This window comes from Protopterus annectens, chromosome 10.part0, assembly GCF_019279795.1.
Source record: "Protopterus annectens isolate FY-2018-M chromosome 10.part0, PAN1.0, whole genome shotgun sequence".
Taxonomy (NCBI): domain Eukaryota; kingdom Metazoa; phylum Chordata; order Ceratodontiformes; family Protopteridae; genus Protopterus; species Protopterus annectens.
The window spans coordinates 1,708,302,458-1,708,324,809 of record NC_056744.1 but is presented as its reverse complement, the minus strand read 5'-3'; the positions used below and the strand labels follow the sequence as shown (position 1 = coordinate 1,708,324,809).

General features: G+C 38.7%; 2 protein-coding genes across 4 annotated transcripts in view; one reads left to right on the top strand and one right to left on the bottom strand.

Annotated features, from left to right (window-relative positions):
* LOC122814457 overlaps window positions 1-22,352 on the top strand; it is a 1,903,843-nt gene that overhangs the window by 1,572,836 nt on the left and 308,655 nt on the right.
* The window catches only part of LOC122813942 (zinc finger protein 383-like), a 161,672-nt gene that overhangs the window by 91,253 nt on the left and 48,067 nt on the right, over window positions 1-22,352 (bottom strand). For all 3 annotated transcript variants that reach the window (XM_044086488.1, XM_044086487.1, XM_044086489.1), the window contains exon 3: window positions 4,324-4,450. In XM_044086488.1, the coding sequence (XP_043942423.1) occupies window positions 4,324-4,450 (127 nt within the window). The remainder of the gene's footprint in view (window positions 1-4,323; window positions 4,451-22,352) is intronic.

The window sequence follows — 22,352 nt, the reverse complement described above, 5'->3', positions numbered from 1 at the left end:
TGGATCCAGGTGCAGAACCTTTTCCATTTATCTGCATAAGACTTCCTGGTGCTAGGGTGTTTGACGTACCCCTGATCAATCTGCCAAATTTGAGTGTTTGCAATTGGGGGGTGCATGCATTTCCCTTCCCTCTGGGTTAAGAAGTTTGGAATATGAGGAAGATTCCATGGAGGCAGCGGGGGCAGACTGCTCAGCAAGGGATACCAGTGCTGTCTAGGCCAGTCTGGAGCTATGAGAATGGTCCTTGTTTTCTCCTCCCTTATTTTGACCAGTACCCTGGAAATGAGAGGTAGGGAAGGAAAGGCATAGACCAAGAGGTTTACCCAGGGGAAGGACAGAGCACCCACTTTCCAAGCCATGCAGTGATGCTCCCTTGTGCAGAATTTGCTGAGTTGGTGGGGAGGTAAAGAGGTCGACCTCTGGCGTTCCCCATTTCTGAGTTATTAGGAAGAAGGTGCTTGTGTTGAGTTGCCACTCATGGGGGTCCAAGAGCTGCCTGCTTAATTGGTCTGCCAGGGAGTTGAGAGAGCCTGGCAGGTATTGAGCTAACAGGTGTATTTGCATAGAAGAGGCTGTGAACCAAAGGGTCATGACCAGCCTGCACAGCGGGTAGGAGTGTGTCCCTCCCTGTTTGTTGATGTACCACAACAGAGTGGTGTTGTCTCTCTTGATCAGTAGAACCCCTGGAGAAAGAAGGGGTTTGAAAGTTAGCAAGGCCTGCTGCACAGCCATCATCTCTTTTAGACTGATGTGCAGAGGGAGTTGCTGGGGGTTCCATTGGCCCAGCATGCACCTGCCGTCCAGGTGTGCACCCCAAGCATAGTCTGATGCACCTGTGGTGAGTGTCTGGGCAGCGGGGAGTGGGGAGAAGAGCAGTCCTTTGTTGTGGGAGCATGCTGTTGCCCACCAAAGAAATTCCTTCCTCAGGCAAGGAATTACAGGCCGAAGACTTTCCAGATCCTGAGAGTGTTGACACCAAAGGCTCTTTAGGTACCACTGAAGTTTCCTCATATGCAGTCTGGCATGTGGAATGAGGAGTATGCAAGATGCCATGAACCCCAGGGTTTGCAGGATTTTCCTTGCAGAAAGCTGGGGCCTGGTGGCCAGTTGAGAGAAGTTAGCTGACAGAAAAATGTGTTTCTCTGGTGTAAGGCATGCCCATCTGGGATGTTGTTTCCAGACTTGCTCCCAGGAAGATTATCCTTTTGGTGGGTACCTGTTTGGATTTCTTTTCATTGATTGTGTACCCTAGGGAGGTTAGTAGGTCCTTTACAAAGGCCAGGTCTTTGAGCAGCTTTTCCTGGCTGTCTCCCTGAATAAGGCAGTCATCTAAGTAGGGGTAAATTTGAATATTTCTTTGTTTGCAAAAGGGAATGGCCGGAGCCAGGCATTTTGTGAAAACTCTGGGAGCAGTAAATAAGCCAAAGGGAAGCGCAGAGAACTGAACGTGTTGAGATCCTGTCCTGAAGCCGAGATATCTTCTGCTGAACACCCTGATCGGAATGTGGAGGTAGGCCTCTTTTAGGTCCAGGGTAGCTAGTCAGGCGTACTTGGAGATCATGGGTAGCAGCTGCTCGAGGGTGAGCATTTTGAATTTTGGGATCACCAGAAAGATGTTTATAATGGACAGATTGAGGATTGGGTGCCAGGTGCCCTCTTTTCTGCGTACCAGAAAAAAGTCTGGAGTAGAATCCTTGGCCTATCTTCTCTGCACTACCCCCAAGGAGAGCAGAGAATGGATTTGGTTTTGAGCCTCTGCCCACTGATTTGGTGGTAGATCTGGGAAACCTTTTGAGATTGGAAGGGTACAATCTGTTCTCACTCTATGCCCCATAGCAGGGTTGTAATAGCAAGGAAATCTTGCTTTCAGTGAAGCGTTACAGGACAAACAAGATAAAACAGGACAACATGAGTCAGTGTTAATGTGATCATGTACAAGAGTTACCAACATGCATCTGAGGTACACTTCCTCCTAGTAAGCGGTAGAATCAGTGATTGCAAAGTCATCTCCAGTGAAACAGTAGACCCAAATAAACCATTGGTTGCCACAATAACCAATAAGAAGTGGTCTGAAAAGGCTCAAAGGTCAACAGGGCCTAGGCTGAAGACCTTGAAGTTGGATGGAGAGAAAGCGCAAGAGGTAAAGGAAATACTTAGGGCTCTAGTACGTCAGAAAGAGGAGAAAGTAGGTGGGAGTTGAGAAGAACGGCAGCACCTCAATAACAAGTGCAAGGACTATAGAACAGATGTATAGTCAAGCCAGTTATGGAAATAATATACATAAGGAAAGCTGGCGGTGGAATACAGAAGTTGAAATCATGATCACAGGAAAAAAGGAGTGCAGAAAAAGTGAGAGACAGAAAAGATGGACCAGAGTAAGGAGGAATATTGACTGGCTAAAAAAAGGCTAAGAGAGCAGCTGTAATAGTAAAGAACACAGCATCAGTGGCCCTCTCTCAGCTTTGTGAAAGTGACTCAGCGGATGGCACCTCAATCAGGCTGCAAGGCCCTTCATAAAAGATGCCAGCAACCATCTGTTCACCAGTCCACAGGACATCAAAGGCAGATGGAAGGAGTACTTCCAACCCCTAAATGTGAGCAGTACAGAGGTATTAAGCTTCTGATACTCCACATGAAAGTTCTAGAGGCACTGTTTGATAAACTAATATGCAGAGTAGTAGAAAATAATTCGGGAAATGAGGAGTTTGGATTCAGATCAGATGCAGCACAACTGACTCAAAGTTTTACAGTGAGACATATAGCTAATAAGAAACCAGAGATGAGGAATGAGTCCAGCTAGACTTCAAGAAAGTGTATGACAAGGTCTCAATAAACTGATTTGGGCACTCCTATGATGGTTCAAAGTCCCAGAAACATCAGTGGAATTAGTGCAGGCCATGTACAATGTCCTGGTGAGACAAGTATAAACAATGTTTGGACTCACAGATGGGTTTTCAGAAGGAGTGGGTGTGCATAAGGGTTCCTCTCCTAGCCCACTGTTGTTCATTCTGGTGATGAACTACATTAGTAAACACATCTGATGGGATGCTGTATGCAGACAATGTGGCATTACAGGCAGACTGGTCAATAACTTCAGCAAATGATAGGGGAATGGAATATAAAACTGAAGACAGACAGGACAGAACTGAATAAAAATAAGACAGTTGTAATGGCAGCAACTGAAGAAATCCAAAGAAGCTGAGAAATGAGACAAAAATAGGTAGTACAGTATAAAAACAATTAACATTGAATGAAAACAAACTGAATTAGAATATTACCACCTTAGGAGACTTAAGAAAAAATTATAGACATATGACATTTGAGAGAGAAGTATAAATTACATAGGGGGTTATTTCATATAAAAAAGAACAAATGATTAAACTGGTATGATGCAAAGGATAAAAATACAAAAACATAAAAGGACATAGGAATTTAGTTTAAGAAGGTGACAGTACCATATCTCTCAACCTCTTAGAGCATGAAATCTGTCATGAATAAAAGTGGGACAAAGGCCCAAAAATAGCAAATCTTTTTTAAACATTGCTCTTACAAACTTAGAAACAGGTTTTGCATTAGAATTAATTTTCTGAAGGGTATGAAGTCTGAAAGTCAAATATCTCACTATTTTCGAACTTAAGTCTTTAATGATTTACCACTAACTTGCCAGAAAAATCAGAATTTTATGAAAAACGAACCATAAATATGAAGCAAAAATATGGACATTTTGCCAAAATCTGTACAGTTGAGAGGTATGTCATACTAGCCTAACGAAAGGAAATGATACAGCACACAGAAAAAGGTTTTAGCCATGTAAGAAATGCCCTTAATTATGCAGAATGATCATCTGTGACTCTCTCTCTCTCTCATATATATATATATATATATATATATATATATATATACTTGGAGAAATACTACTCGTCGGGACCATCTGTAAATAAAAAGGGGGCTGTAATCACCTCTAGTCCAATGTGCACATTTAAGAATGTCTGTCTGAGTTCTGCTTTATAGTTTCCAGTCCAGTTTTCCACCCCATCCTCTGGTTGTGGTCTGTTTGAAGTCTGCATATTTCTTCAGTATTCCTGTGAGCTCTTTCCAGTTACTCCAGATTCCTCCCACCTCTTAAAACATGAAGATTCAGTTGCTTCTATAAACTGTTGATTTATATCCATATCCATTTGTCTTAATGGCTGCAAAATTGTTTAAAAGGGACTGATTCATGAACCATGCTAACTGTACCAGACATCATGACATAACATTTTAATTTGGCACTCATAACACTCTGAAAAAGATATCACTTCTTAAGAAGGTGTCTATACTTACCGAGAGAAATTAAGGCTTCATAGTTCTGTGTCATCACTTCCCTGTGAAGCTCCTTGTCTTGTTTTCTTAACATCTTCCACTCCTCTTCTGAGAAAGAAATAGCTACATCCTCAAACAATACTGGTATCTGATAAAGATAAAAGGTGTGCATCAACACTTTTTTAAAGTACAGTTGAAATCTGCAGCATTTTCACTAAGGAACACAGGTAGTTGTTACTACAAAGTCTAGCTATTGTGCAAAATATGTAACATTGGTCATGGATTATCCAAGAGTGAATGCTCACCCACCCTCCCCAGCCCCCATTGATAATTTAGGTATTACTATGTTAAGGCCTTACAGGTCATCTTGTTGCACAGACTTCAACAAAGTATTATAGAATGACCCTGGCAAGCCAACAAATCTAATTCCTTGCATGGTACTTAATGTAACTTGAAAGTCCACATTATCATTGTGGATTCACATGGCTCTTAAAAACTGTCCCTTAAGGACATTCCTAATCAGATGACCACAGTGCATGCTGGCTTTATGTAATAAAGTATTACTTCTACATACTTTTCTATAAATCCATTTGTTAAATATTTTACCTTTATCAATTTTAATACACACATCTAAAAATTCTATACATTTATCAGAAACATGATGACTGAACTTCAGAAATGTCATGGTGCCGTGAAGGTAATTTAGAAAACCAGTCAACTCATCTAAACTGCCAGTCTATACAGAAAACGCATCATCCACAAATCTCCTGCTAAAATGACATACTGTGTATAAGGGTTATTGTTAAAAACATGAACTTGCTCCCAATGGGCTAAGATAAGGTTGGCATAGCTATTGGCACAAGCCATGCCATAACTATGCCAACTCTTTTCAGAAAAAACTCATTGTGAAATATAAAAACATTAAGCTGTTTTCAACATGCAATATAAAGAGTTGGAAGGTAATCTTTTTAAATATAAATGTTTGCAAGGACAGAAGCTTCATATGGAAGCAGCTATACATCATAAGGTGATTCCACAGGGACTACATGTCTTAAAAATGCATACTTATGGTACTCAGTATCCGAATTTACTCAAACATTGGCAGTCATTAAACCTTCAGGTGATTCAGCACTGATTATATGTGGTTACTCAGTGACTATTTATTACCTATTGAAACATTATAATTAAAGGAGATAAGGACTTTACAGTTTGAGATTGTGAATAAATTTGCACCGAATATTTATAGAACCAGTTTGGATGACTTATATTAAAAGTGCCTATGTATGCGAAATGGCTGCAAGCCACTAAGATTAAAAAACTTCAATGGGATTTACAAGATTTTAAGAGTGGAAATGTTTTCTCTTGGCCCAGGGATAGTTTGGGCCATGGCAATGTAAGCAAAACACCAACATTGCTATTGTACACACAGAGGAAGCTTCCACTTCAGCATCTACGAATTTGGCCAACGGTAATGCCATTAGAGAGTCTGTAACTCCATCTATTTCTCCTTCATCGAGTAATATAGTCACTGCATCTTTTTAACTTCCAGCCCCTTTACCCATAGACAGGGATTGCAAGAGAGGACATTTGAAGAGTCGAGTGAGGAAGGGGCATGTGCAGTGGCTCAACCATCCAGGGACAACACTGGGGATGGCAACTTACAACATGCTACAAAATCAAGTGGGTTAATTTTTAATATTTTTTCTTTTGAATTGACTAATGAACAGATTTCAGTCATCAATTTCTGATAAATCTATAGAATTTTTAGATGCGTGTATTAAAATTGATGATGGTAAAAGATTTAACACAGAGATTTATAGAAAACCCTGTAGAAAGAATGGTGTATTACACAAAGCCAGCATGCACCACGGTCATGTGGCTAGGAATATCCTTAACAGACAGTTTTAAGAGCCATGCAAAAACACAATAATAATATGGAGTTGCAAGTTACTTTAAGTAACATGAAGAAGGATTTCTTAGAATGGGGTATAGTGTAGGTGATGAAGACAAAAATATAGCAGAGGCTTGGACTGTTCGAGGTATGGTGGGGGACTGTATTGCTCAGATGCAGCTGTGGTACCTAAACAGACTAGTAAACATTCTAATAAGAACAGGCTTCCCCTTACTTATTCAAGCACAATTAACATTACTTGTGAGGCTATTAAGAAATATTGGCCACTTTTCTTGATTAACTTAAATCTTAGATAATAAACCCGTTTTCATTTAGAAATAATTTTTCACTGAAGCAACAGTTGTGTTATAAGAATTTTGAAAGGATTCATTTTGATGCATATGATAGATGTGGGGCATTCCAGTGTATACTATATAAGGCCGGTCAATATATTTGGAGTTGTACCTCTCAGGTACACACACAAACTAAACAATAAAGTACTTTAGATTTTTACTCAGATTATAAGACTAAGAATTTCATATGGTATGCTAAATGCATGAAGTGTTAAGCATTCTGCATCGAGAAGACCAATAGAATGTTTAAAGAAAGGATTCTGGAAACACATGGGGACGTACATAATCGGAAGAGTACTGGTGCATTAGCTCAACATGTTATGGAGAATATCAGCAGACACAGTTTTAACTTTCTTGCATTACAATTAGTGTCAGAAAATCTGACGGGTGGAGACTACGAATATCACTGAAGGAAATGAAAAGGATAATTTTGTTCAAATGAAATTTATTTCTAAGGCTGAATGAACATGTGTTGTTGAAACTAGTTCTTAGTCTTGGCTCCTTAAACATTAATATTTAAATGTCAGAGAGATGTGTACCTTTTCATGATATTATTGGTTCTGATAAGCTTTCCATGTGACTATTTTAATATTCACATTGATAAAGGGTGTGTTGATACAGCACATCTCTACTGGCCAGTTCCTTGCTCCAGTGGGTTGCACAGGTCTCAACCTCTTAAGAGGCCAATGTGGAACACAGACTCTAACAATGTGTGACAAATGGCCAAAATGTGGAACAGACTATTTTCGTACTGCGCAAAATGTGCCATTGCCATGGAGCATGGTAGAACATCTGTAAAATTCAATAAGACACACTTCTCAGATCCAAAATCATTATTTTATAATCTGCAATTCCGTAACCACACCATAAGTAAATGAAACAGCACTTTACAAAACCAAAAATCACATTTACAAGTCTCACAAATGATTTTAGTTAGACCAATAACATTTCAAAGCATTATCAGATCTTCTTGTAATGCAGGGAGTGGAGTGGTTTACATTGTAGGATGTGGTTGTACCAATGTAAAATGGTACATTGCTCAAACTAAGAGGCCAGTGAAGGTCAGGATCATGGAGCATTTGAGGGACATGAATAATAGGAACATGAGGAGTCTAGTGGCTGAACATTTTGTGAACATTAATGGGGGCAGCATTTGTTCTTTTTTCTGCAGTATTTTGGCACAACCTGTTTCATCTAGAGGGGGTGATATAGTGAAAAGGCTGAATGAATTAGAAAGTAAGTTCATTCTCAACTATTGAACATTACTTCCTAGAGGTCTTAATCTTGATGTAAATTTGTAAATGTGTGAATTAACATGCTTATCAGATTGTACTTAAATGTTTTTTATAAATATTTAAAGTAAAATGTATTGAATTTATAATTATAATTAATTATATTAAGTAGGTTATTTAAAAAGTTGATGAAATTTTAAAAAGTTAGCTATGTTTAATGTTAATGATGGTTGCTTTTAGTAAATGTGTTAGTAGCACTTTAAAAATTTAAAAAGTGAAATATATTATTTAATTGTTTAATTAATTTATTTAATTGAATTGATTGGGGTTTGAACTGTGTATAAATGTTGGTTGTTTGACACTATATTTTATCCGTTGAAGGCGAATGGCCGAGATACCAGTGGTGGAGTAAAAAATTCAAACTTCTTTTTTGTGTGGTCCTGCTTCTTGCTGTTTGGTCATATTTCATATTCAGTATTATTCCTTTGTCTACAACTTCTAAAAATTCTTTATTGCCACAATAATTTAACCAGACACAAAGTAAGTTTTGATTGGTGAGATATGATAATGCGCCTGCGTTTAAATGCTACTGCTGTTGTAACTACTTTATGCAAGTCATTTAGACATTTCTGGTACGCTTTATTACTGGCAATACACTTAATACCTAAGCATTTGCATTCATTTTCCAATACCCACTCCAGTTTCTCCAGAGTCATATCCAGCCACAACCTTACCCAGTATTCAAAAGGTATAATGCAGAGTACCAGTCCTGGATGGGATGTAATCTATCCATCCATCCCAGGATGTCTGAGGGAGTCACAGTAAGACTGACACAAAAACACACACTGACACACACACACACACACACACACACACACACACACACACACACACACACACACACACACACACACACACACACACACACACACACACACACACACACAACTAAATGCAACTTGAAGACTCTCCTAGTATGTATTTGAAATGGGAGGAAGGCAGAGAACCCAATAAAAACTCATGGGGTTACGGGAGGGTATTTCGATTGTACTCAAGGTACCCCAGGCAACAGCAGAACCAGAATACTGAGCACTGTGAACCAGCAATGCTAACCACTGTAAGTTAATTCAATAAATATAAAACAACTTAGAATAAACAGAGAAAATAAAATAAAAAATCAGTGTTAAGCTTACTTGTTAGCTTTTCAGTACAAGAATCGAGGACAAAACCAAAAACTAATGGAAAACGAAAGCCCAAAATCATGAACAGATTTGAAAAATTGGTGATATGTACTTAGAAAGTTGCTAGAATAAAATGGTTGACATTGGTGCGCATTTCTGAGACATATGTAGCATATGTCCGATATTATTTCACAGACTGCAATCAGTGGTTTGCCAGAAGAAAGCCACAACTTCTATGTGAAACAGACCAACAGTGTTAGGCAAAATCAAGAAATTCTACAAATTCAGGGCAAGCTGAGAACTATGATATTCACACAACTCTTGTAAATTATAACAAACCCAGTGTTAGGACTGCCTTGAAGAAATACACACTATCATAATAATAAGTCATTAATCTTCTATAGCTGCATTTTAACTGACATGATAAATGACCTTTGTTCTAGATATCATACATAGGAACAATGTGGTTTCACAAATAAGGAGTAACCAAAACCATCCAAAGAGAAGAAGAAATTACAGAACCAAAATATGGAAGTTGCGGTTACCATGGTTACAGAAAACAACACGCCACAGATTTTAAAAGCTGTAGAAATAACATGTCATGCCACCTTTATAGGGGGAAGGAGAGATTGGCATATTCACTCAACCTAGCATTAATACTAACACTTATTACTTACCCTTTGAGTCGTGGTGTCTTTTTCCTTGAAAGAAAACAAGAAATATAAAATAGTTAAGCAAGAAGAAATTCCAACGAACTCTAACCTGACCTCCACAGATTTGCTCCGTCTTCTCCTATATATGATTGGTAATAATAAGAGCAGTGAACACGGGCTCAGCCAATCAAAAACTATGGAGCACAGTCAAAGGTGTGTAATGTGGAAGGGCAGCAGACCTATGCGTTGGTTTGTATAATGCAATGCTGAATGGCAGTAACTGAGGTACACAAACCAATCAAAATCTATGTAGTGGAGCCACAGCTGTTCAATGCCTAACAGTGTAACAGTGGCTTTGCTCGTTGTTAAATGCGGAGCATTCTGCATAATCCAGAGCACTTGGATGCTCAGGTGGGCTGCGTTTTTAGCATTGCTTTCTTTGGCGAATGCCTTTTTGAAATGTGTATATGTATAGATATATATATATATATATATATATATATATATGTATATGTGTGTGTGTGTGTGTGTGTGTGTGAATGGTTTGTGTAACTTTTTTATATGGTCCAAAGAAGGGGGTTTGTTTTCTGCAAAAGTGCTTACCTTATTTATTACTGAAGTTTATTAATGTTTTAAGCTGTGGTGTTCAGTGCTCCATTTTTTTTTCTTTTATATTTTACTGTAGGTAGAAAAATATATGCAAGTCCATAGTATGTGGGCACTGTAAAATTATCCCAAGGTCAACAGTGTTATAAATCACTTAGATATCAAGATGATGCAGAACAAATTAATTCCAATGATACTGCAACATTAAATGAACGTTCACAATACAAAGGAATTCCGGTGAAACCTCACCATTAAATGAGTATTTACAACACAAATTAATTCTGGTTATTCCTCACGACTAAATTAACATTCACAATACAAATCCCAATGATTTCTCACCATTAAATGAACATTCACAACACAAATTCCAGTGATTTATCATCACTAAATGAATATTCACAACACAAATTAATTCTGGTGATTCCTCACCAATAAATGAGCACTCACAGCACTTGTGAGTGGAGGTTCAATACTATGCTGCATTGAAAACCCTGACTGAAATGGATAACAGATCATGTTTCTGGAGTTAAGAATATAGGACAGCACTTTCTACCTTTTCAAAACCTCACTATGAAACAAAAGGTTTCTGAAAGGGTTCTAAATAATGAAATCCTCAAGGTCCAGGGTAAATTTGTTGAGAACTTTGGTAAGCAAGGTCTCCTGCATCAGTGATGGTAAAACTCTGGACTTAAGAGGGAACGATTACCTCAACAAAATAAATAAATAAATGCCACTAGGCAAGCTAGGTCAGCCAAGAGCTCAGCTCAATTTGTTATTTCTCCCACTCTGTATTTCATATTATATGTATATACATACATGCATACATATACACACACACTGCGGTGGTGGTGCTGCGGTAGCGTTGTCACCTCACAGCAAGACGTTGTGCCATTTGATTCTCAGCTAGAGTGTCTTCTGTGTGGAGACATGCGTGAATGGGTGTACCTTCATTGAAGGTTGTGCGTCAGGGCTGGCAAACTCGGTACGTAAAAAATCTACTGCCAATCACTAGCGGACCGGAGTTCCGCTGTGGTGACCCCTAACCGGAAAAAGCCAAAAGACTCAAACAAACAAACACACACACACACACACACACACACACACACACACACACACACACACACACACGTAGTGAAAGAGATATATCTGTGTGTGTGTATGTGTATATATATATATATATATATATATATATATATATATATGTGTGTGTGTGTGTGTGTGTATAAATATATATACATATAAGTATATAAAGGCTGAATCAGCTCTATGTTGAGCTCAAGTTCTCCCTAGCGGAGCAGCAATGCTCAGTTGTGTCTTTGTTGCAGGACTTGCACATTTCTAATGCCCATTCTGTAACCATGCTGTACTGCATGCTTTCAAACAAGGGCTCTAATCTTCTCTGTTGTTATAAGCAGTTTACTTCAAGAAGAGCTCTTTTCAATTTACAAGCCTCAACTCTTCAAAAAAAAGTTTTATATCTTACTTACCACAAAGTACATTTGTTGGAAACTCCCTTTATTAAAACTGGACTAACTCAAGTCTTTAAGGAACAACTGTCTAATTTAAAGCAACAGTTAATTGAGCAACCACTGTGCTCCACTGCAGTGGTAACAAAACAACTTTAAGATACAGTAGAGAGTTGATTATCTGAACGTCAGTTATCCACAACATCAATTATCCAAACCAGCCTTCCAAAGCTTTCAGGTACGAAAAATCATAAAGTGTGAATATGTAAACATTAAACGTATTCACTTGAGCATGTATTTTGAGCTTGTAGCCAGCTCATGTGTGAAAATTATTATTTATTGTCCACTGACATGGCTGAATAGCTGAAAAGTGTATTTCTGAGTGCATAAAAAAAATAGATTTTAGACGTTTTTTTTATCTGGTTCAATTATATGTGTGATTATCTGAACAGTTTGGTTATCTGAACTAGCCTAGGTCCCAACTTGTTCAGATAATTGACTCTCTACTATAATGTAAATGAGAAAATGCCAAATCCAGAGACAAGTGTTCTGCGCAAAAGTGAGAAGAAAAAGAACAACATCTTACAGAAACAGATGCACGGTGCCAGAGCCATGGGCTCAAGCTCAATGCCAAGAAATGTATAGTTATCCCCTTTGGGAAAAAACATGCACCCGTGAATTACCACATAGGTGGCAATACACTAAACACCGAAAGTGTGATAAGAGACTTAGGGACACAGGTGGACAGTGGTCTCACCTTTGATAACCACATCACCACAACAGTCAGGAAATCCTTCTATGTGGCACACCTCATCACTAAGGGCTTTTCATCCAGAAAAAAGGAAGTCATTGTCCCAGTGTACTCATCCCTCATTAGACCCACTATAGAATACAATGCCCCATTTGGTATGTACCTCTCGAAACATCTGCAACAACTGGAAAGGCAGTAGAAATACCTCACTAAAAGAATCACAGGCCTAAAGCAGATGCAGTATGCTGACCATCGAAAAAAAACTCCACCTATACTCTGTTGCATATCGTCTACTCAAAGGCTATCTCTGCTTAACATACAAGGCCATGTCAAACCCAGAGCTGTTGGACATGCTAAGAAATCCCAGTCCCTCACAGACACATACTGCAGGGATCTAAACCTTGTCATCACAATAAACAAAACATGCTGGAGGGATAGGTTCCTGACCCAGAGACTCCCCAGACTCTGGAATAGCTGCCCATACATGTCAAGCAGAGTGCCTCTTTGGCCCTCTTCAAAAGAAACCTTGATGACTGGATGAGAGGTACGAAATTTACCCCGGGGATCATGTCAGTCGCCCTGCTAGACAGGGGTCCAGGGAAGTAAATACTGTGGGAAGAAATAGCCAGGGAATTGTTATGGCTAGACTTGTATAGGCCCTAGGGCCGATAGCCTGGTACCAACCTATGAACAAAGTAGCATCAGAACTTCCCAGAACACATGCTGTCTGCTTATAAAATAAAACAGCAGCACAACAAATGGCAAAATATCAAGATTACCTTACCTTAATCAGTGTTTCCCACTGTTAGATTAGGGATTTCCATTTTAAAATAGTCATTGAGGCTCTCCGGTTCGATCCTCAGCTGGGGTGCCTTCTGTGCGGAGTCTGCATGTCCTCCCTGTGGTTGCGTGGGTTTCCTCTGGGTGCTCCGGTTTCCTCACACATCCCAAAGACATGCTGTAGGAGGACTGGACACTCTAAATTGGCCCTAGGTGTAAGTGTGCTTTCTGTGGAAAGTCGGGCGCCGGGCTGGCAACTCGACACTGTAAAACTCCACTGCCAATCATGAGCAGACAGGTGATCTGCTGTGGTGACCCCTAACTGGGAAAGCCAAAAGAAGAAGAAGAAGACAGGCTAAAGGGTAAAATAAACTCTGTTTCATTTATGCATAAAAGACAGTCAAACAGAAAGAAAAATAACCTTTGCTGGCCAAGCATGAAAAGACAGTTTATTAAAAAGGAAAGATAAGCATAAAGTGTGCAGACAGAATGTTCTTTTCTCAAGGGAAAGATCAGCTATAGAATGTTCCTTAATGAAGTACAGACAAAGCTTGAGATCAAGGTTAAAAAAAGTAAATGATGTTGTTGTTGTTTGTCTTTCAGCTTTTCCCGGTTAGGGGTCGCCACAGAGGAACAACGGTCCGCTAATGATTGGCAGTAGATTTTTTATAGTGCCGAGTTGCCAGCTCGACGCCCAACCTTCAATGAAGGCACTCCCACTTAACGCATGTCTGTCAAATGCCACTCGACCGCTGGGAGGACATGAAGACTACACACAGTAGGCACTCTAGTTGAGAATCGAACAGGAGAACCTCTTGCTGTGAGGCACCAACGCTACCGCTGCACCACCGCGGCTTGTTAAAAAAAGTCAATAACGAGACTAAAGCAATATAATATGTGGTGTTTAGGATAAGGAAGGCAGTTAAGGTTAGTAAGTTCATTCGACCCGTTACTTCAGAGAAGATGTCTAACACTCGAGCATGAGTACAGAAAACAGGACATCTAGAGACTATGTCAGCTTATATTGTTAAGGACAATCAGAATATGACATACAGCAACTTGAATTGTTTATCAGTTTTGTTAACGGAGATGGTACTCAGACATTGTGAACATCTACTTATTAAATGAACTACACTGTTTGGAGAATTCATTCCTAAAAGTGCACAAGACTTGGTCCATAAGGGAGAGACTGACACCTATTCAGCACAAGCTTGGGTAATTAAGACTTTTGTTTCTCAGTCTCATTGCATACAGTGTTTCCAGCTAATTACAGCACAGTACAGTATTACCAAATCTTACAGCCACAAATGGGCAACAACAACAGTAACTAAAGTATAGTCAAATACCAACTTACTCTCCAGACAAGTTAACACAACAGATACTAATCAAAAGATATTAAAGTCATTTATAGTTTGAATGTCTAGAAGCCACTTAATATCTGTACACCTTATCACTGTCCATTGCTGTTACCTGTAATAACTATACATTTTACTCTGTATAACCTTGTTTTGTTAATTGCAGCTTCTTTGCTTAGAAATTGGCTGTAAACAGACTATATATAGATGGAAAGTACAGTTATGTAAAATCTTACCAAAACAGCAGAAACCCTTCCTTTCACTTTTGCAGTATTCATAACGTGGGGTCTCCTGCCAAGAATAGCCCAACTTTGGTCAGTAAACCACAGCCTTTACATCCTCCTAGCACTGTTGTCAGGTGTATGCTCCCCAAGCAGGAGTAGGGCATAAAGGTGATGTAAATTTATGTCATACCCAGAACTGAAGGGCCCCAGGTGAACTAGATTCACCCCAGTAGAAAGGAGAACATGCACAACCAGAGGGAAAAAGAAACAGAAAAAAGTGAAAGACCCCTCGGCCAACAAAGAGTTCCCAAGAGAAGAAAGAAAGAAAGAAAAAGGGGGCAGGACAGAGGGACTGAAAACTACAATAGTAAAAAAGCACATCTATGGTTATGGTAAGATTTTACACAACTGTACTATGTCTTACCTTATCACTGTTGCAGGATTGATAATGTGAGAGATTACCAAAGTTATTAAAAGGGATTGGAGGAGGAAGGCACAGAGGAACCCTCCACAAACCCATGAAGGATAACCGTAGCAAATCCTGCCCTGGCTCTGGAAAATGTATTTATTTAACATTTGTTTACCGGGAAAGTCTGACTTGGAATGAGCCAATTTTCAGGGGAAGCTTGGGGAGAAATGATCCAGACACGTCTTTGTAACATGGGAGGAAACAGGAGCACCAGGAGGAAACCCACATGAACACAAGGCGGACATGCAGACTCCTCACAGAAGGCACCCCAGCCAAGAATAAAAACAGAAAACCTCTAACTGTGGGGCAACAATGTTAACCTCTGCACTACTGCACCATCCATTCAAATGACATCCAGCTTGTCATGTTTATTAAAACTGTGGACCAAAGACTAAGTGGCAGTTTCAAGGAAGGATCTAGTATCCAACCCTTGAAAAAAACTCCAGAAGGGGGCCACTACCTAAAAAGAATGAGATTGAACTGAAGCAGAAAGCTGTTTTCCATGAAAAGAATAATAAAAATAAATGGCCTTAGAAATCCAGGAAGAGATGGTTTGCCTAGAAACCTCCAAACCCAATTTCCTGGTATAAAAAGAAACAAAAAGCTACTCATATTTGCAGATAGCCTTTGTCTTATCCAAATAATACCTCTGTAGTCTATGTAGATCCAAGTTGTGAAGAACCTTCTCACTAGAAGATTGTGGAGAAAAGGAAGGAAGGAAGCTGCATAGACTGATTAAAAGACAACTCATTAACTGCTTTGGGCATAAAAGAAGGATTATTATGCAGAGATAACTTGTCCCTACAAAAAAATCAAAAATGGAGGAACCGCCAACAGAGCCTGAAGTTCAAAAACTCTCTTGGTTGAAGTAAGGGCAACCAACAAAACAGTCTTCCAGGTGCAGTGGTGCAAAGAAGAGAAGAGCTGGCTCAAAAGGAGTCCGAGGCAGTTTTCAAGGACAAAATTAAAGGTCACAAGAGGGAGGAACAGGTTTTCTTGGGGGCCTGATATAAAGGACACCTTTAAGGAACTTTTTGACCTCAAAAAGAGATGGCAATGGTGGGTTCAAGGGCAGACAAGCAGCGACTGCTGACAAGTGAGCTTTAACAGAAGCATATGCTAAGCCAGCACGGAGCAATTCACACAAGTAAGAAATGACCAAAGGGACCCTGGTGATGCTTGAGACACCAAGCAGAAAATATTTTCCATTTAGACATATAGGATTTTCTGTTAGTGGATTCCCTAGCCTGCAGAACCCCATGCATGTCCTCAAAAAAGAAGTGTGAACTGAAGAATGGACAAGTGAGAGTGAATGAGACATCCCATGTTTTCCATGAGATCCAGCCTGTAAGGTAACTTGTGATGAGTGGTCCTGGCCAGATGAAAGAGAAGGGAGAACAGTTCTGTCTGGGCCAAAAAGGAAGTCACCACCAAGATTCTTTGGGAGCCCTGCCTGATTCTGTGCAGAACCCTGGGAAGTACATGAAGAGGAGGGTAAGCATATGGCAACACTCCCTAAGGACTTGGAATCTGCTTTCCAAGTTCAGAGGACTTGGGATTGTGGAACAGAAGCAAGGAACTTGCCTGTTCAGAGAGGGGACAAAAAGACCCACTTGAGGAATACACCCACTGATGTACTGTGTCTAGGAACAACTCTTGTGAAGCATCCATTCATGAGCTAGTGTCCCGGTCCTGTTCAGGGAGTCTGTCACAAAGCTTTATTCTGAAAGAATGTATATGACCTGAAGAGTTACCTAATGGCAGACAGCCAACTCTCATGTCTGAAGGGCTAGTCTGCAAAGATAAGACTATGTACCCCCTATTTGTTGATATACCACATAACATGATATTGTCTGTAAAGATCTTTAAATGGAATGGGTTGAACAGTGCCCTATTCCAGTAAATCCTATGGAACCCCAGAAAACAGAGGATGCTGGTCTGGATGAGGTTGAGGAAAACCTGAGAAGGGGGTGGATTTCCACACCATAAAATAACTGACAGATATTGGACAGAACCCAGAAGTTTGAAATAATATGTTGCCAGACAAGGACAGACAGGGGAACGTGGCCAAGGAGAAGGGAAGAAAGTATTTCAGATGGAGGCAGATTTATCCTGAAAAGGGGGCTTTTGAATTTTAGAAGTCTGGGTGGGTTTGTCAGAGAACATATGTACAGGAACCCTTTTCTCCTTGTAAGGCTGATGAGGCTGCCTACACATAAAAACAGGCATAAAAGGATAATTTATCTGAAATTTGGGTATGAGAGAAGCAAAGATTTGTTTAAGATTCTGCATCACTTTACCTTCTCTTGTAGAGTCTTAAATTAGGAACAGCCATACCAGATAGATTCAGATTGTTCAAAGGAACATTCAAGAACTTGGCTTTAATATTCAGGTAAAGTCTGGAAGTGAAGTCAAGATTATCTCCTGATAACTGAACATGAAGCAGCAGTTCTAGAGATGCATCAGCTGCATCATAACTACATTTGATGGAATGTCGGGCAACCTGAGAAGTGGAACTCAATAAGGAGGGGGCAGCAGACTTGCCTTCAGAGTCAGGAAGGTCAGACAACACCCTCTCTCCCAAGTTGGAATAAAAGGGCCAAAATATACCTAATCATATAGATTTGACAATTAATGGCCCTGAGGGTCAGATGAGCAGAAGTGTATACTTTTTCTCCCAACCTCTCTATTGCCTGACTGTCATTATCAGAAGGAAGAGGATTGAAAGAGGACGAACTCTTGGATAACTTGTCTGCAGAGAGACTGAGAAACACCAAGAGAGAGAGAGACCACAGCAGGGTCTGATGTAGGACAGTTTTAGAGGTACTTAACGTCTTCACACACCTTATATAAAAGTGGTCAGACATCTTAGGCACTGGAGATTGAGAATCATCAGGCATATACAAGTGTATTCAACAAGGCATCCAGAACAGAAGGAACAGCAGAAGGTTTAGGAGATTCCATCTGCAACAGCTCATAAAACCTATCTTCAATATCAGAAACTTGTGAACAATCCTACATAAGATGTTCCATCATACTAACTACTGTGTCCCCAAAGGACAACTCCTCAAAGGGAGTGGTTAGGGTTGGATGGATGAAATTAACTGATGATCTTGTCATTTGCTCAGTTTAAACACCCTCTTTCTGGCTTTCTGGCTTAGCAGGCCTAGTGCACATTTGTGAGAAGTAAGATGAACTACTTAACTGGACAGTTGATATGGACAGACACAGAAAGCATACCTGCTGTCTTTGGAAGAAATGTCCAGCTGCCTGCTGCTGTTGTTTGCTTATTATTTAGGTTTTGCAGGACTAATGTGATTATGCAAAGAAACGTAAAGGTGAAATATATAGTCATCCTCTTTTATCATGATCTTATGTCAGAAGTGTACACAGACGTGGCTATAACTGTTTAGCGGGGGTTGTCTAGATGAAAGTAACAGACCCTATTGCCACTTTCTCATTTTAACACTCAGCTCTAAAAAAAAAAAAGGGATAAATGCATCACACAACATCCAGAACCTTAAAAATCCTGGAGGCTTCCACAATTTAAGGCTGTACAAGTGGATATTGATATGGGCTTAAACATCTCTGCCATGAACCCCACCTAATCTAAAACCTGTCTTGTTCATAGGTATGCACAGAAGTCTCTGGACTTGTGTTTCAGGGGCGAGGAGCTGGGAACAGTGTCATTATTTCTGTAACACTCCTTCCAAACCTCAGTAGATACTGTATCTTATGTTGGACTGGGGATAGTCTCATTATATCTGTAACACTCCTACCAAACCTCAGAGGTTACTGTATCTTATGTTGAACTGGAGACAATGTCATTATTTCTGCAACACTGCTCCCAAACCTCAGAAATTACTGTATCTTATGTTGGGCTGGGGATAGTGTCATTATTTCTGTAACACTGCTTCCAAACCCTAGAGGCTACTGTATCTTATGTTAGACAGGGATGGTGCCTGAAAAACTAATTTTGACAGTACTACTGGAACCAAAGTCTGATTAAGACACAAAGTCTCATTGGCAACTTACTGCTGAAATCAAAGTCTGGTTCTAACACTGGGTTTTGATAGCTGCACTTACAGTCTGTTTAAAACACAGAGCCTTGCAGGCTGTACACTGATGAGAAAATATACTTTGCAGCACAGTACCATATTAACTCTAGTGCAGTTACATATATTATATATATATATATATATATATATATATATATATATATGTGTGTGTGTGTGTGTGTGTGTGTGTGTGTGTGTGTGTATGTATATTACTTTTATAATAGATGACACAATACTGCTACAGCTACAGCTTTAATTTTCAAGGTTTGCTTTGGAGTACAAATATGAATGAAAACCTTACATTCTCTAATTTATCTCAAAACCAGAGTTCTTACATACCCCAACACAGCTTGATTTTACAGTCTTTATATACTGTTCTTCTCACGTAATTTAGATCTTATTTTTCTCTTTGTCTTTTTTTCAATTCAGTAAGGAAGCATATATGGGGAAACATGTAATGTCTGTTTTTAGACTTTTCTGAGAAACCATTTAATATTTAATTGTAAGCACTTCTGCTGATTGTGAGAACGCATGCAATATTTGCCTTTCTGAATTGTTTTCCTGCTGATTCCATGAGAAGGCATGTCCTTTAACAGACATCTGTGAGGAAACACATCAAACAGTTCTGCTGGTGTGAGAAAAGCATGCAATATTTGCTTTCCAGACTTGTTTGTTTAGAATTTCTGCTGATACTGTGAGGAAGCATGTCTATTAATAGATGTTCCTTTTTCAAAACACATACATAGTATGGATGCCCATTTTACATTGTTAAACTCTATTCCTACATTTAAGCAAACTTTTTATTTTATGCTTTATTTTTCAGTGTATTTACAGCAGTGAAAATTTTAATTTAATGTAGGTGCTGATTCTGTGCTGTGCTGTACTGGAACTTGCTGGACTGGACTGGAACCAAAGTCTTCTTAGAACACAAGGTCTTACTGGCTGGTTACTGCTGAATTAAAGACACAGAATTTTGCATAACTGCATCTGTAGTCTGTTTAAAGCACCAAATTGCACACTGATAAAGAAATATATTTTGCAGCACAATACTATTTCACTGTAAGCACAGTTACTATTAAATAACTTATTCTTATAACAAACAAGATATACGACTGTAGTTTACAAATGTAATATGCAAAGTTTTCCCTTCACAACTGATATGGACGATGGATTTATGGCTTTCCATTCTCCAGTTACCTCAGAATCTAAGTTCCTACAAAATACCTCTAACAAAGCTTAGTATACATTTCTTATATACCCTTTTAGTCACGCACTTTAGATTCTGTTTTCCTGTTGGTATCTTTTTTGAGCTAAATACAGAAACATCTGTTCTGCTGATACTTTACTTTCCAGACTTGTTTAAGGAAATGTTTTGTAATAGACTTTTCTTTTGTCCATCTGTGAAACAATTTCTGCTGATTTTATAAAAAGATGTTAATTAACAGAAGTCTGAAAGGAAACATCTGTGAGACTACGTCAAACTGTTTTGCTGATGATATTGAAAAAACATATTTTTGAGGAACTGATACTGTGGAATAACATATTTTCTGAGGAAACAGCTTTGTAAAAGATCACATATTGCTGAGTTTATAAACTGTTCTGCAAACATGAGAAAAGCATGTAATACTTGCTTTCCAGAATTGCTTTTTTAGGCTTTTTTGCTGATGCTGTGAAGAAGCCTGTCTGTTATACATATAGCATGGATGCCCATTTTACATTGCTAAACTCTATACATATATTTAAGCACACTTTTTATTCTATGCTTTATCTTTCAGCATATTTACAACAGAATTAATTTCAATCTTTTATTCACTGTTAAATACAACCTAGCAATTCCCTCTCTTTATTTTTAAAACAGTTTAAATCAATATGAATATTTTGTCAGATTCTACAGAAAACACATTAGGAAACAAAACCTTTAGTCTTTTTTTTACAAGTCAAAATGCAATTTTACATTGTTAATACAATGATTTCAAGTATTACTACCAAAACTGAATGTATCCAACAACTTTTTCTTTTGTAGACAACTTTGTGAAAATATTTTACCAGTTATGAGCTGTGTCTGCTATAGTTTTATTTTCTAACTTGATTAATTTATTCTTTTGCAATCACAGAATTTAATTTATGACTTAGAACTGTTCCATTAACTCTTTGCAGCTGTTGAATTAACTGTTTACTTTTATTAATCATTTTATACCAAAAGATTAGAGATAGACAAATATTTATAATAGGCAAGAACTACATTCTACTGCAAGCATTATTTAGTGCTAAAAATATACAGTTTCAATGCAATTTTAACCATTATACACTGAAGAATGCTGTTTACATATTAGTCCATTAGATGTACGAGTACAATACTTTAATATCATTTTCCTCTAACTGGGGTAACCAATACTGGTATGGATAAAATGCTGGTCCAAAAATCAGTGTTAAAACTGCAACTAGTGCTAAAACTACAACTTGACAAATTACTTTTGAACTTGTTACTTTACAATGTGTCCTATACAGTATGTATCTACACATACTGTTTGCTACTCACTCATTTCAATCTAGTATTAAACAGTTTATACTGAATTTTTTGCATCTGTACATACAAAGACTGCAAAGTACATTTAGTCTAATCTTACAAATTTAGTAACATTAACATCAAGCAAAATCTTGGAAAATTCTTATAATCTAGTGGAAATGGCACCAGAGGCAACTACATACCTAACAATTAGAAACATTCATGCTTTTTGCATACCAACATTGTCTTGCCAAAAACGTATTAAAAATACAATAATAATTAGCATAATAGCTATTAACAACTTGTAAAATATCTTATCCTGTCAGGTTTAATCTGTTTACCAGTATTTCTAAAGCACTAATACCTGTTTTCCCCTTCCCCCTAAAAGAGCACTGTCAAGAGAGAATGAGATATTTTTTCCCTGTAGCTCGATTTTAGACCCTTCTGCAGTACTGCTTATACAGTCAGTGTAAAACTGAGAAAGTACCCCTCCCCCTGTAGTACTGCAGTATTGTTTATTTGCTT